This window comes from Pseudorasbora parva, chromosome 22 (genome assembly GCF_024679245.1).
Source record: "Pseudorasbora parva isolate DD20220531a chromosome 22, ASM2467924v1, whole genome shotgun sequence".
Classification (NCBI taxonomy): Eukaryota; Metazoa; Chordata; class Actinopteri; order Cypriniformes; family Gobionidae; genus Pseudorasbora; species Pseudorasbora parva.
Genome location: NC_090193.1, coordinates 39,872,872 through 39,887,796, shown reverse-complemented (window position 1 = coordinate 39,887,796; position 14,925 = coordinate 39,872,872). Strand labels below are relative to the sequence as shown.

General features: G+C 38.0%; 1 protein-coding gene across 3 annotated transcripts in view; it reads left to right on the top strand.

The window, feature by feature from the left end:
- Positions 1-14,925, top strand: part of tdrd3 (tudor domain containing 3) — a 48,553-nt gene that overhangs the window by 10,469 nt on the left and 23,159 nt on the right. For all 3 annotated transcript variants that reach the window (XM_067431057.1, XM_067431058.1, XM_067431056.1), the window contains exons 5-7: positions 9,861-10,002; positions 13,437-13,508; positions 13,603-13,752. In XM_067431057.1, the coding sequence (XP_067287158.1) occupies positions 9,861-10,002; positions 13,437-13,508; positions 13,603-13,752 (364 nt within the window). The remainder of the gene's footprint in view (positions 1-9,860; positions 10,003-13,436; positions 13,509-13,602; positions 13,753-14,925) is intronic.

Here is a 14,925-nt window from a genome sequence, read left to right as displayed (position 1 = left end):
TGACGTCAGCCTTAACAACCGGATTAAGCGGTGCTAGTGTTGCCATGGTTACTGCACAATAACATCGGAGGGTAACGTGGGGATGATGTCATTGAAAGGCGGTCCGTATCCTTTTTAAAATCGATGGTTTCTCTGGATTTAAAGGGGCGGTGAAATGCTGTTTCATGCATACTGAGCTTTCCACTGTTAAAGACTTGGATTCCCATCCTAAACATAGACAAAGTTTCAAAAACTAATGTTAGACGTTTGATGGAGTATTTCTGTGTTAAAAATACTCCTTCCGGTTTCTCAGAAGTTTCGGAGAGTTTTTTTCGAGTATGGGTCGGCTTGACGTTAATAGAGCGGAAGGTCCTTGTATGGGCCGTACGGGCTCTTCTCCCGGTAGGGTGCGCGCGTGTGACTAGAGCGAGAGAGGAAATGCACGCCCATAAACACTCTCTCAGCTGCAGATCCAGTCGATCCAGGCGCCGCGCTCCACTTTATTCCTATGGGTGACGTCGAGCGACTTCAACGCTTCAGCACAGCATTCTGGGAAGGCAGCGCTGCATTTGAACCGATTTGAACGCAGAAATGACGGGAAGCTTCACAACATCGCTTCAGTCGCGTTGCAAAGTGGATCTCCACGGTCACTGCTGTCACAGGACTTCACCAAATCATACCAAAGAAGTGTGTTTTTGACGGAGCGGTCCCAGCGATAAAGGTTCGGTCCTGCTTTGGAAGCAGCCGGTGAGTTAAACTGCTTCAAATGTCTGTGCTGTCGGCTATCGTCGCGTGAGTAAACATCAGTAAACGACACGATCGCGTGCTTCGTCATTCAAATGCGTTAACGGACTCCATTGCTGTTCTCTGTTGTATAACGTTACACTAGTCTGACATGCAAAACCGTTTTGCTTGCTACTGCTAAGGTTTAATCACATACAATAGTCCATAAACTGAATCATGTCCTCATATACAGTACTATACCACTAAATACAGTCCATACCACAGAGACGGACGTCCTGCTGTTGGCTTTTTTCCTGTTCAATTTATTTCAGCCTCCGAATGATTCTGGATCATTATCTGTAATAGCCATGGGTTTCTCCACGCTTGAGGACGTCACCGCTTTGCACGCTTGTCATTCTTTAGCTCCGCCCACACGATACGCCTCCAGGCGCTCGGTTTTTTCCGGAAAGACTCGGTACAGCCCATATTTCTTTTATAAATATAATAAAACTAAAGACTTTTCGGAGATATGAAGGATGCAATACTACTCTATAGGTACTCAAGATTGACATGAGATTGACTGAAACTGAGTGTTTCACCCCCCCTTTAAAGTCAACCAAATATATAACACTTGTAGTGGATATTTTAATCCAAATATCTTACATATTATATAGTGCCTTTAATCTTTGCCACTTCGAAGAACAAAAAAAATCACACTGTAGTTTAGACTCAAACTCAAGTCCACGAAATCTGACGCTCTGTAATCATGTAAAGCCGCTTCAAATTCAAACGACCTCTTCTGTGCCTTTCTTCTGCTCCCCTTCCTTTAACCCCAGTTTCTGACTGTCTGATTGGCTCAAACACCACCAATCCCATGTCTCCATCAGCGATCTGCGGTCGCGGTGGCCGTCGGCCAGCAGATACAGGTGGAGTCTGTGTTGTCATGCCGTTTGAAGAACAGAGCGCTCTTTATTCACCCGTTCCTTCGCCTGCTCTCTCTCCACATCCATCCCTGTCACTAACATACAGAATGAAACTGTCCACTGTTCGTTTGAGCTCAAAGCCTCCTTCATTCAGTTGCATAATTACAAACACAGAATGGACATATATTATTGCAGCATGGCACTGCAGTCTAGTATGACTTTGGTTATTTACGAATGAGACGCTTAATGCATAAAAAGAATTAACCCCTTGTTAGACCACCAATTTTTACTGTTGTATATAGGGCTGCAACGATTCATCGAGTAACTCGAGTTAATCGAATCAAAAAAATCCTCGAGGCAAAATCATCTGCCTCGACGCTTCGCTTAGTCCATTTAACTACACACAGATATTGCAGAAAGACATTTTTTGTGTAAGGACTCGGAGTATGAGCGGATTGCGGTTATATCCGCGGTTCAGGTGCATAAACATCCCAAACATTGCAGGTGGATGAGAGAAATCGTTAATATGTTGATTTTAATATAGACGGAACTCTCATATCACGCTAAAACGCAATGAATGCGTGTCGTTCTTTAACTTTCGTTTTCAGCTCATGTCGAGATCAAAGACCGCAATGCGAGAGAGAGCGGGCGGGCATCAGCGCTGGTAATATCATTTAATATCGCTGTTTTTAAATGAAGAAAACTGTGTTGAGCTTCAGGATGCGACGCTGAACATTTAAGTTTCATTTGCGGCAGTTCACGCGTCAGCTGAGGAGATACGAGCAACTCCAAACACATGAACTCGATGGAGTTTGCAGCTTTGCACATGGATCACCGTCATTGTGATGTGTGTGAAATCTTTAATGAGACTTTATATATCCTACTTGATAATATCTTCGAAATGCACCATTAGATGTTCTCAATACTAGGCGCAACAAATATCAGAACAAGCTGTAACGCGCGTGCGTGTGTGTGTGTGATGAGCAGCGCTCGTGCTTTCAGAGCTCAGAGCTGCGTGCTTTCATTGATTTGTGTAATTTAAATATCACACTTTAATCATATTTATAGCTACTAACTTAAAACAAGCTGTGTTACAATGATGAATGATTAGCTCAAAAGATCAGCATGTGTGATGTACTTTTAACTGAATTAAACATATCTCGCGTTTGATCACGTTCTAGCGGTTACTCCTCCGTGTGATGTATAGGTTGTCGACCCTGGTTTATGTAAATGTAATTTTGCCAAAATATTTTTTTTTGTTTTGTTTAGCAACCTACTTCAGTGTAGCTAATATGTGACGATAGCATTGCGCTTAACACGGAGGATTTGAAGTTGTGACGATCGGGTGCGGGTGGATGGTTTGCTTCTAACAGCTGATTCGGTGACGATAGAGCTGATCCGCACATCTCTTATTCCAAGTTAACCTGTCCAATATGTTTTGCTTCAGTAAAGGAGTAAATAAGACAGTAAATGCTTATGTCATGCCTGAGCTGAAGCTGATACATGAAAGTTAAGTTGCACAACATAAATACAATGTTTAGTTATTTATATTATTTATAGAATATTTATAGAATATTAGAATATTTATATTATATAGAATTTATAGAATATTTATATTATTTATATTGGCATTATTGTTATTTATATTACTACTATTTAGATTTATTGGTTGTAGGTTTAGTTTTAGATTGAACTATGTTTACCTTTTTAAAGTAATTTGAAATAGATTTTTATTTAATATAATATGGCAATTGTATGCATTAAAATTGTTTAGTTTCACAGTTATTAATGTATGCAATTTCAGCAATAAAACTTAATTTTTCTAAAAAGAAGACAAATTAGATGTTAATTTTAAGATACGCGTCTTAGTGTCTCTTATTGCTCTTTAATAAAGAAAAAGTAATTATTATCTGATTAATCGATTAATCGATCGATTAAGTGATAGATTAATCGATTACAAAAAGAATCGATAGCTGCAGCCCTAGTTGTATACTTTGACAAACCATGTGCAAATTCATGTGCAAAGTGTTTTCTCCTTAAAACGGCAGCGCACCAAAGACACGCCCCTGTTTCCTACATCATAAACATTGACCAATCCCGTCACAGGGGGGCGGGGCTTCTCTCCACTGACTCTGTGATGTTTGACTGTTAGAAGGCAGGGTCTGACTCTTAGATGGAGAATGAGAACATGGTTTGTGTGACATTAACAACTCATTATTATCTGTTTGATAGCGTTGTCAAGCTAATTTGTGTGTTTGACGTATGAAACACATCATCATTCTGATGCATGGACTTCTAGACGAGTCTGTATGATTCGCTCTTCCTCTGAATCATTTCTGCTTCAATCATACAGGGCTCGACAGTGCAACCCATTTCATTTGCGACTAAAAATAGATGTGTGCGAACAAACAATCTCTGCGGATCAGTTTTCCTAAATGTAATACCATAAAGTCTTTAATATCTTAAATTGTATAACAAATAATAATAATAATAATAATGCGTTCGATTTATATAGCGCTTTTCAAGGCACTCAAAGTGCTTTACATAGAAGGGGGGAATCTCCTCAACCACCACCAATGTGCAGCACCACCTGGATGATGCGACGGCAGCCATTTTGCGCCAGAACGCTCACCACACACCAGCTGATTGGTGGAGAAGAGACCGAGACATCTTAAAGGAGATCGAAACATCTTAAAGGTGCAGTGTGTAATATTTACGAGGATCTATTAACAAATGCAATATAATATACAGAACTTCAGTTTTCAGTATTATTACCATTATGATTTATTACCTTAGAATGAGCCATTTCTATCTATCCACATTTTTTCACCACACCTTTAATGATTTTAAGGCGTCTTGTATTTTGGGGATGGAAAAACTTAAATGTGAGACTGCCTAATGTGATTATTAAACTTGATGGTTTTAAAATGATTTCATTAAATAAATGTGAGCGCTTCAGTTTCAAAACCTGAAGGTGGCGCTGTTGTGCGTCTACAGGCTCGCGCGATCAATGAATAGCGCACATTTATGCCAATTGATTGCCTATGAACTAATGCAGATCAATTATGACTGTTTATGGTGTTTATATTGTAATGTTTTATACGGTTGTAAGAACGAATATTTTATCACCTCATCTGAACGAGTTCCTGCAATAATAAAGCATATACATTTCAAAATAAGAGTCCTGGTGTAATTTCAGGCTTGTTTATGAAACAAAAATAATGCTTTATTTAATTTAATTTCCATTTAATTTAAAATAAACTATTGTAGCTTCTGCCCCGTCACAGGAAGGAAAGACTACAGACATTATTTGACATGTATGTTTAAATACACACATATATATATACATACTAGCATTAGTATAGTGAACAAAAAATAAAACAATAAAAGAATCTTGAAATAAATGAATATGAACTGACATAAAAATAAAAAACAAAAAACTTGAAATAAAAAAATTAACTCTACAGACATTTAAAAAAATAACACAAACTAAATAAAAATACAAACAGAATTACTGAAACTTTTAACTTAAAATTGAATAACTATATAGTATCTCAGTGATACTAAAATAACAACAGTATGGCAAATTATGCTTTATTTCTGTGTTTTTTTTAATATATATATATATATATATATATATATATATATATATATATATATATATATATATATATATAAATATAAATGCAGAAATAGTTAGTTGAGCTCCTAAATTAAGAACACAGGTGCACCTTGGGAAAAAAGTAAGCATCAAGCCCTAAATAGGGCTGAATTAAACCGATAGTTACACTGTTTACTACACTGTTTACTACTAGAGCGAGTGGATCAGGTGATCCGAGCTGCTGTGAGTGAGTGATAGGAGGCGGGGTTCATTTACATATTCATGAAGCAAGGGTGTCGAGTTACAATCAAGCCATTTAAGGCATGACATTTTCCCCAAAATTCAAGGGAATTTTTTTTTACATTTTGAGTATTAGAGATGAGTTTTTTATGGGAGACAATTATTGTCTCTTTCTGCTAAATTCTTAGTATAATTCCAATTCAGTTTCAAATCATTATTTTACCTTCAAATTAAAGCGTAGCTGTGTGAACGAACAGAAACATTGTACTGACAATGGCTTTCTTATTTAGGTTTAAATAAAAGGTAATGTGGTGGATAAACATTCGTCAAACGTTTTCTCATCACATTTTAAAGCCCCAGTCAAAATACAGAACATCACACAACTATATAAAAGAACATTTTCATAAATAAACCTAAAAAAATACCTGCCTAGAGAGGAAAATAAGTGTGTTTACGCACGTTCTTAAGCCGATTATGCCTAATAAGCCGACAATGATCATGGTCATGTAAACGCGGTAACCCGTTTTCTTTTATCGGAGTACGGTCATAAACGGCGTAAGCATAAACCGTCTAATCATTTTCATTGTTAGAGATGAGCTTTAAGGGATGCAATTATTGACTGCAGGTGGATTTTCCTTTTTTTTTAATCTTTCTGCTAAGTTCATAACTTTTTTCCAGTTTGGTTTCAAATCATTATTTCACCTTCAAATGAAAGCGGAGCTGTGTGAACGATCAGAAGCATTGTACTGGAACAAACAGTGTTTTGTCTGCCGGCTCCTGGGGTTTCGCATCGGCTCCTGCATCCCTTTGAGTTTTGTGCCGATGGACCGGTCAGGGAAGTTCGTAATTGCAGTCGTCACACGTCAGACTCTTCTAATGAGCGGATCGATGAGGGTTCGACTCTCACCGCCGCCTGTGTTCTTGAGGGCGAGTTTATTTGGTGTGTGTGAGATGTATTTTTAGCAGGAGCTTCTTCTGCAGTGCAGAGCGTTGCATTAACATTTGATCAGGGTGCAGGCAGGGGGACACATTTGAGGAAATAAGCCTGCGTTTTGGAAAATTCACTGCTCCACTTCTCTCCTCGGGGTATTAGTGTTTATAAGGGGAAAATAGAGTTTCCTCTCTCAATCCATCCCTTCTCCCCCCTTTAATCTTTAATTAAAGTCAAACCGCCAGTTCTTAATCCCAACTTACAGCAAATGCCCCACACTTACTAAAGCTGAAACACACCAGAGAAAAAAAACCCTGATTGACAACCAGGAAATAGAAGCAAGTAAAGCAGAGAAGTGCAATTATAAATTCTCTCGCCACCGCTTTCTGGAAAATCATTTGCAGACGCCAAATAAGCCAAAATGACCCATTTTTGTGTCTCTTAAGAAATCCCTGGGTCACATTTCACCCCCCAAAAAACGAAAAGGGAAAAATTCAGATGTTATATTGGTATACTTATCATATATTGACGATTTATGACATTTATCGTCATTACACATATGCACACTTTCCTCTCACATTCTTATTGTAATGAGAATGACATTTGTGGGAAGTGTGGAAAATACTAGACAATAAAAACAAAGAATATTATTTTTAGTGTAAAATGAGATTTCTTTTTTGTTGTTGTTGTATTCAGCAAGGACACATTAAATTCATCATATGTGACAGTAATGTTTTTTTAACATTGTTACTTTTGAACTTTATATCAATCAAATATATATATATATATATATATATATATATATATATATATATATATATATATATATATATAAAGTATCACTTTTCAAAAACATGCTCAACATTTATAATAATCATAAATTTGTGTTGATTATCCATGGGCGTCGGAAGCGAATAAAAAGTGTGTGGGTCAGTCCATTTAGTAGCGGCTAAGGCAAAATATGATAGGTGGGGAAATTGTTTTGCGGGGGGGTCTGGGGGTTGTCCCCCCCAAAAAAATGATTTTATAGATGTGATTTCCTGCATTGTGGTGCGTTTGAGGCCATATCCCTTGCCTATACCAAAAAAGACCTCAAACCAGTCAATACCAATAGTCTAATAAAAAGGCTACCGTATTTTCGGCACTATAAGGCGCACCGAATTATAAGGCGCACCTTCAATGAATGGCCTATTTTAAAACTGTTTTCATATATAGGGCGCACCGGATTATAAGGCGCACCTTCAATGAATGGCCTATTTTAAAACTGTTTTCATATATAGGGCGCACCGGATTATAAGGCGCATAGAATAGAAACTACTGCAGTCAAACGTTGGACTGGGTTTGCGTTATGTATCCACTAGATGGAGCTGTGCTAAAGGGAATGTCAACAAAACAGTCAGACAAACTGACTATTCGCACGGGACTAGTATTATCTGGGGACCTCTGGTGATTTGTAATAATTGCAATAATAGATAAAAAGTCCCGTGCGAAGTGGCATCTCTGTGATTTGGCCAGGATTGGGCGGATCGTATATCATTTTTGCAAGGTTTTTTTTTCCTGTGCGCATTTCTATCAATTATCTTTCACGAAGAATGGAGTCTGCATTCATTATGCGCACCGTTATGAATTCCCGCACGGATTAGACTTTCACTTTTGAATGAGTACCAATTTGGGAGCAAATTGCTTGAATGGTGTGTTTAATATTAACATCAATACTATTCTTAATAAAAAACATAACAATAGAACAGGACACTGACAAGCTCGCTTAAATGGGCGCTTTTACATTTAGCTTTTAAACTCAATCTTCCGCCGTATATCGTCAACTTCTCACTCGTGATGAATGAAATCTGACTCCTGCCGCTGGTCTGTGCTCAGTTCAGTTTTTAATTGTAGCGTGTTCTCTAACTGAACCAAATAATTTGTATTACTATAAAACTATCAAAACGATATCGATACGACTGTTTATGATTTCATACAGCTATAACGAAAAAACATTTACAAGTCCTGACATATCCGGGAGAAGTCAGTAAATTCGAGTAAAATTACAGGGTTTGCTTATCACGTGCGAATGTGCCACTGCCACGCAAAACTCAGATGTGGGGGAGAAATTTCTAAATCACAGAAATCCCAGATACTAATCCCATGCGAATATTGCTTAAGTCAAACTTTATTAAGCGTTCTGACAACTCCGTTCACTCCCATGGTAACGTTGTTCAAGCGTTGATGTGAATATTAACAATATCTCCCAGCCTTGGTATTCTTTTGGCAGTTGCTGTGAGACGGTAGTTCGTTTTCGTATGGAGAGATTACGTCTTTTCGTAAAACGAAAGCACCAAGAAGAACCGCCTCGAAATTCATCAATGTTCATGCCCCGCACTAGTGCTGTTGCCTTCATTCAAATAGTGACTGTAGAGACGCGGTGCGGCTTTGTAGTTTACCAGTCATACTCCAACATTTTATTATTATTAAATCGTTTTTATTGGTTTTTCATACTGAAACATTTTGACAGAGCGCCTTGATCCATAGATAAGGCGCTCCGCATTATAAGGCGCACTGTGGCTTTTTGAGAAAATTAAAGGCTTTTAAATGCGCCTTATAATGCGGAAAATACAGTATATTTATTTAACTGCCATAGAAATCAACAGTTTCACAGATAATGATAATGAACAAGTTGCATGTTTTTTATGCTCCGTGTCCAGATAGAAAAAGGGCCGTTTACTAAATGATTGATTGGGCCAGACATAATTACAGAAATCACTGAATTACTTACTGAGTCTGTAGAGTAGGGGTAAGAGACGCATGGCATCAAAGTTTTGAGGCAAATCGATCAGAGGTTCGAATCCTCCTTTTGCCGCACTCGCTCTACTCCCTTTCCCCATCACATATCAGATCGGAAAGGCATTTATTTTAAATAAGAAAAGGGGAAATAAAGCATTTAACATGTTTCTTAATAAGTTCCTCGGTTAAGGGGTAGCCAAGGTAAACAGACATGTGCTGAATTAGAGACGATAAAAGTGAGTGGGTCCAATATCATTGGTCTTAAAAAGTGGGTGGGTCTTGTCCCACACACACACAATGGTTCTGACGGCCATGTGATTATCAAATCCTTTATCTGAGAGTGATTAGTGAAGGGTCATGTGACACTGAAGACTGGAGTAATGATGATAAACTCAGCTTTGATCACTGGAATAAATCACACTTTACTATATATTCACACAGAGAACAGATGAGCTACACTGGAGGAATATTACACTGCTTTACTGGATTTTTAATCAAATAAATTCAGCTTTGAGCACAGAAATTAATTTCATTTTTCAATATGCTCACATAGAATACAGCTGTTTTTGCAGTATTTTTGTCTAATAAAGGCAGCCTTCTCTCTCAAAACATTAAAACATCTTACCGAGCACTGCTGTTGTTCAATGATCGATCCACTTTAATTTGATTTCTGCTCCACTTTCAGTCTGAACACTCCGCCGGGAACCAAAGTGAGGCTCCTGGGGGCGGTTCAGGTTAAGAATGGCATCCTGCTATTGGACGATTCCAAGATCGCCGTTCTCGGAGGCGAGGTGGATCACATGATTGAGAAGTGGGAGTTTCAGAGGGTGAGATGCATGGTTTCTCTCAAGATTTATTATGAATGTATTTAGATAATATGATGCAGGACTAGAGATGCACTGATCAACCGGCCAGGAATCAGAATCGGACGTTTTTCCACGTGATCGTCCGGAATTGTTGAGTGTTATCGAATTTTTTTTTTTTTTCGATTTTAATCGTCTTTAAAAATCTGGTCAATTCAGAATCGATTCTCAAAGGCCACGAATCGATTTTTTTCCTTCATATTAATTTCAGCTTATATTGAACATAAGGTTATTTTTAAATCTAATTACTAGTCTTCTCCACTAGATGTCACCCATTTGCCTTGCGTGATCGTACAAAGGAGCAAGAGGTGCACATCATTTATCCATTCAGTGTTTAAATGGCAGTTTCCAGTGCGTCGCCTTTTATAATGCTGAGGTGAAATGCTGTAGTAATACTAAAAATGTGTAGAATAAAGTTGCATCAAAATTGTATTTAACAATTGAATGGATTTGAAATGTAGAGATGGGTTCGGTTTAAATGTACCCAGGTGTACCTAAAATAAAAGAGTTTAATATACAGGTTTGTGGCTCTTCATTTCTTTTTAAATACCCACTTGTACACTTATGTTCACTGTTCTTATTTATAGATGCCTATAGAATTTATATTAAATCTATATTCATTTGAGTTGAATTGAGCATGAAAACTCAAATTGAAATCTAATCGAAATGGAATCGATTTGAGAGCTTGTGAATCGAAATGGAATCGATTTGAGAGCTCGTGAATCGAAATGGAATCGATTTGAGAGCTTGTGAATCGAAATTGAATCGATTTGAGAGCTTGTGAATCGAAATCAAATCGATTTGAGAGCTCGTGAATCGAAATCGAAACGATTTGAGAGCTTGTGAATCGAAATCGAATCGATTTGAGAGCTTGTGAATCGAAATCGAATCGATTTGAGAGCTTGTGAATCGAAATCGAATCGATTTGAGAGCTTGTGAATCGAAATCGAATCGATTTGAGAGCTTGTGAATCGAAATCGAATCGTAACATCTGAATCGATACCCAGCCCTAGTCGTCACCGGCGCGTTCTCGCTCTCTTCTCTCTGATGGTGAAGTGACACACACACACACTTCTTGTCTCATTCGCTCTAGTTAAATAGTGGTTGTATTCATAGGCGCCGATTTATGTTTTCCTCCGTGGGTCCTCATGGGCGCACGCGCCCTGTAAAAAAAGACGTAAAAAAAGTAGTCAAACATTTTTTGCATTTCAGAGCCTTAGGAAATGGACAGCGGCCGACACAAACACACACACCTATTTAATTGATAATAAAGCTGTAAAGTAGCATATCTTTCAAATCAGGACAGCGCCACTTCTCACAAATACAGACAAATATATCATGTAATCATGCACAAACTTGACCATCTCTGTCTGAGGAAAGCTAGGTGAGATTTTGATACAGCAAGAGAGAAGACATTGATGACATGCCTTTATTTGTCAGAAAAGGAGAATGTGTATCTCTACAGGAAGTTATTGGCCTTTTAAGCACACAAACATTGAACTGAAGAATTAACTTGCATTTATCAAACTGCCAACATCAGTGTAGGTTTGCCTTGTTATACTCGAGTCCTGTTATATACGCGTCCGCACGAGCGCGCGCTGCAAAAACGCGGAGTGCGCGAGACCCTGTTTCGCTTGGCGGTGTGCCCGTCAAATTTTTTAACTTTGCCTGCGGCTCCGAATCTGGCTGAGCCTGACGTCTCATCACGCCGCATCCAGTCTGCGCGTCGAGTTTAAACATCTCCCCAAACGGATGAGGCACGCGCTCCATCAGCGAGAGAAACATTGAAAACATTTGGAAATTATTGCGGCTGGAAAAATTATCGAGCTCATTATTTTATTATCATTGACTATCGCGGTATTTTCCGTGGGTGCTCGAGCCCCGGAGCACCCAAGGGATCGGCGTCTATGGTTGTATTACGCATAATTTGACTAATTCCCGCAGGGTTCACGCTCACATCAAAAGCACACACACCGCTGATCTATATAAGTGGAAAACACAGACACAATCCAGTCAATAAGAACTTAATTTACTGCATAACGTGTGTAATGTCAAGGAATTAGTAACATTTTGGATATATCAAAAGTATGTCCGTCGCTTAAATCACATCGCGATATGGACTGTGTGTTTCTGTGTTTCCCACACACTGAGAGTCACATTTCACTGTTTAATCTGAGAAAAACAATCATATAAACGCACAGAAACTCTTCATGACAACCCGTCAAAATAAAAGTTTGGTATAACTTGTGACAAAAATATTACTATTATACAGTATAATGCATGTCTGAATGTAATACTATCACTAATTATAAGAACAATATAATAATTACTTTATTTTTAAAGGAATCCATCACACAAATTGCCACAAATTGCAAGGGTTTATTTAAATTTATTTTGATTAAAAATAAATGAATGAACACTGAAATTCATTTATTGATAACAATTGAAATATTTGTGTTTACTTCATATATCTCTTTATTCTATTCTATTTGTGCTTTTTTATTTGTTCTTATTTTATTAGTCTTTTTAATGTTTGTTTTTTTAATGAAAATACAATTTGGGATTGTAGAAATGTAGATTTTTGTTTGTATGTTCTGTCAATTATAGTTCTTTGAAAAAAGGTCACACTTACAAAAAAAATTGAAAATCGTAAGCGGCCAATAAAATTGCATTCGGTGCATCTCTATGCAGGATATTTTGTCGAAAACTGAATCATTTTTGTCATGCATTATGAAATAAAAGTTCACTCTACTGTGTCTAATGTTCGTGCTAATATAATTTGAAATATAACATGAGCTTATTAATACATTTTCTGTGAAGCTGCTTTACGTAAGTTGAATTAAAACATCACCACCCACATTTAAATCTAAACATCAATGTGACCCGACCTGTTAAATGACATCAGCACATGGAGCTCAGCCAATCACAACAGAGGAAATTCTCCTATAGAGTTCTTAAGTTCATGTTGAGTTTCAGAGTGGGTGTAAAATCATGAAACTAAACTAAATCACAACTGTGTTGATGCAAGAAACCTTGACTAAAAGTATAAGTGGGCTGTAGGGCAAAAAGAAAGAAGAGATACATAAGTGTAAAATATTGATTTGAAAATGACCCCTTTTTAAAGGTTGTGTTCATTAAAGTTGAGCAACCGAATACGCGTTGTCGAGCAGAAACAGGAGAGCCTGTAGCCATCTGTTCAGATCATGTTTTAGCTCGGCGATGGAGGACACACTGGCAACAGATGATTTATTTTAATTATCAATCAAAGCCAGAAAGCATGAACACACACTTCTTTATTCATCTTGATGCGTAAATGACTTCTCCTCTCTCTGGATTCACTTGAATGTTGCACTATGTTCTCATATCTAATGAAACGCTCATCTTTTTCCTCGTAAAAGAGCCTCGCCAAGCACAGCCGTCGAAACATTGGAGCAGAAGGTGGACCTCCTCCATTTGTCCCCTTTGGGCAGGTCAGGACTCCTTACATCTGTTTTTTTTTTTTTTTTAAGAGGTTGATTTGATTTTCCAGGAAATCAGTGTTAATCTGCTGTCATCCGTCTGTAGAAATGTGCTCATAAGGAGCAAGTGGACAGCAGAGCTCTGGATCAGAGGAAGACCCTTCAGAGCACAAACGCCATCAAATCTGCTGACGACAACGATGAGTTTGAGAAGCAAAGAACCGCTGCTATCGCGGAGGTCGCCAAGAGTAAAGAGGTGTGCCGTAATGATCATTACGAGATGTTTAATACTATTAACGGTCAAATGTTTGGAATTATTACGATTTGTATTTATTTGATCATAAATCCAGTAAAACTGTGAAATATTCCCCCAGTGTAAATCAGCTGTTCTCTATGTGAATATAACGTGAAATCATTCAAAAATGTCTTCAGGGTGTAAGTGACTGGAGTATTGATGATAAATTCAGCTTTGATCACAGGAATAAATTATACTTTACTAAATATTCTCATAGAGATGATTTACACTGAAAGAATATTACACTGTTTTATGATCAAAGTCATAGTATCTAGTATCTAGTCAGCCATCAACTGTACAAGTTCTCCCACATAAAAAGATGAGGCCTGTAATTTATCATAGGTACACTTCAACTATGAGAGACATAATGAGAAAAAAACTCCAGAAAATCACATTGTCTGATTTTTAAAGAATGTATTTGCAAATTATGGTGGAAAAGAAGTATTTGGTCAATAACCAAAGTTAATCTCAATACTTTGTTATACACCCTTTGTTGACAATGACAGAGGTCAAAAGTTTTCTGTAAGTCATCACAAGGCTTTTACACTGTTGCTGGTAGTTTGGCCCATTCCTCCATTGCAGATCTCCTCTAGAGAAGTGATGTTTAGGGGCTGTCGCTGGGCAACACAGATTTTCAACTCTCTACATATATTTTCTATGGGGTTGAGATCTGGAGACTGGCTAGTTCATTCCAGGACCTTGATATGCTTCTTACGAGGCCACTCCTTCGTTGCTCGGGCAGTGTTTCGGATCATTGTCATGCTGAAAGACCCAGCCACGTTTCATCTTCAATGCCCTTGCTGATGTAAGGTGGTTTTTACTCAATCTCACAATACATTGCCCCATTCTTTCTTTCCTTTACACGAATCAGTCGTCCTGTTCCCTTTGCCGAAAAACAGCCCCAAAACATGATGTTTTCACCCCCATGCTTCACAGTAGGTATGGTGCAACTCAGCATTCTTTCTCCTCCAAACACAACAAGTTGAGTTTTTACCAAAAAGTTCTATTTTGGTTTCATCTGACCATATGACATTCTCCCAATTTTCTTCTGGATCATCCAAATGCTCTATAGCAAACTTCAGACGGGACCGGACATGTACTGGCTTAAGCAGGGTGACACGTCTGGCCCTGCAG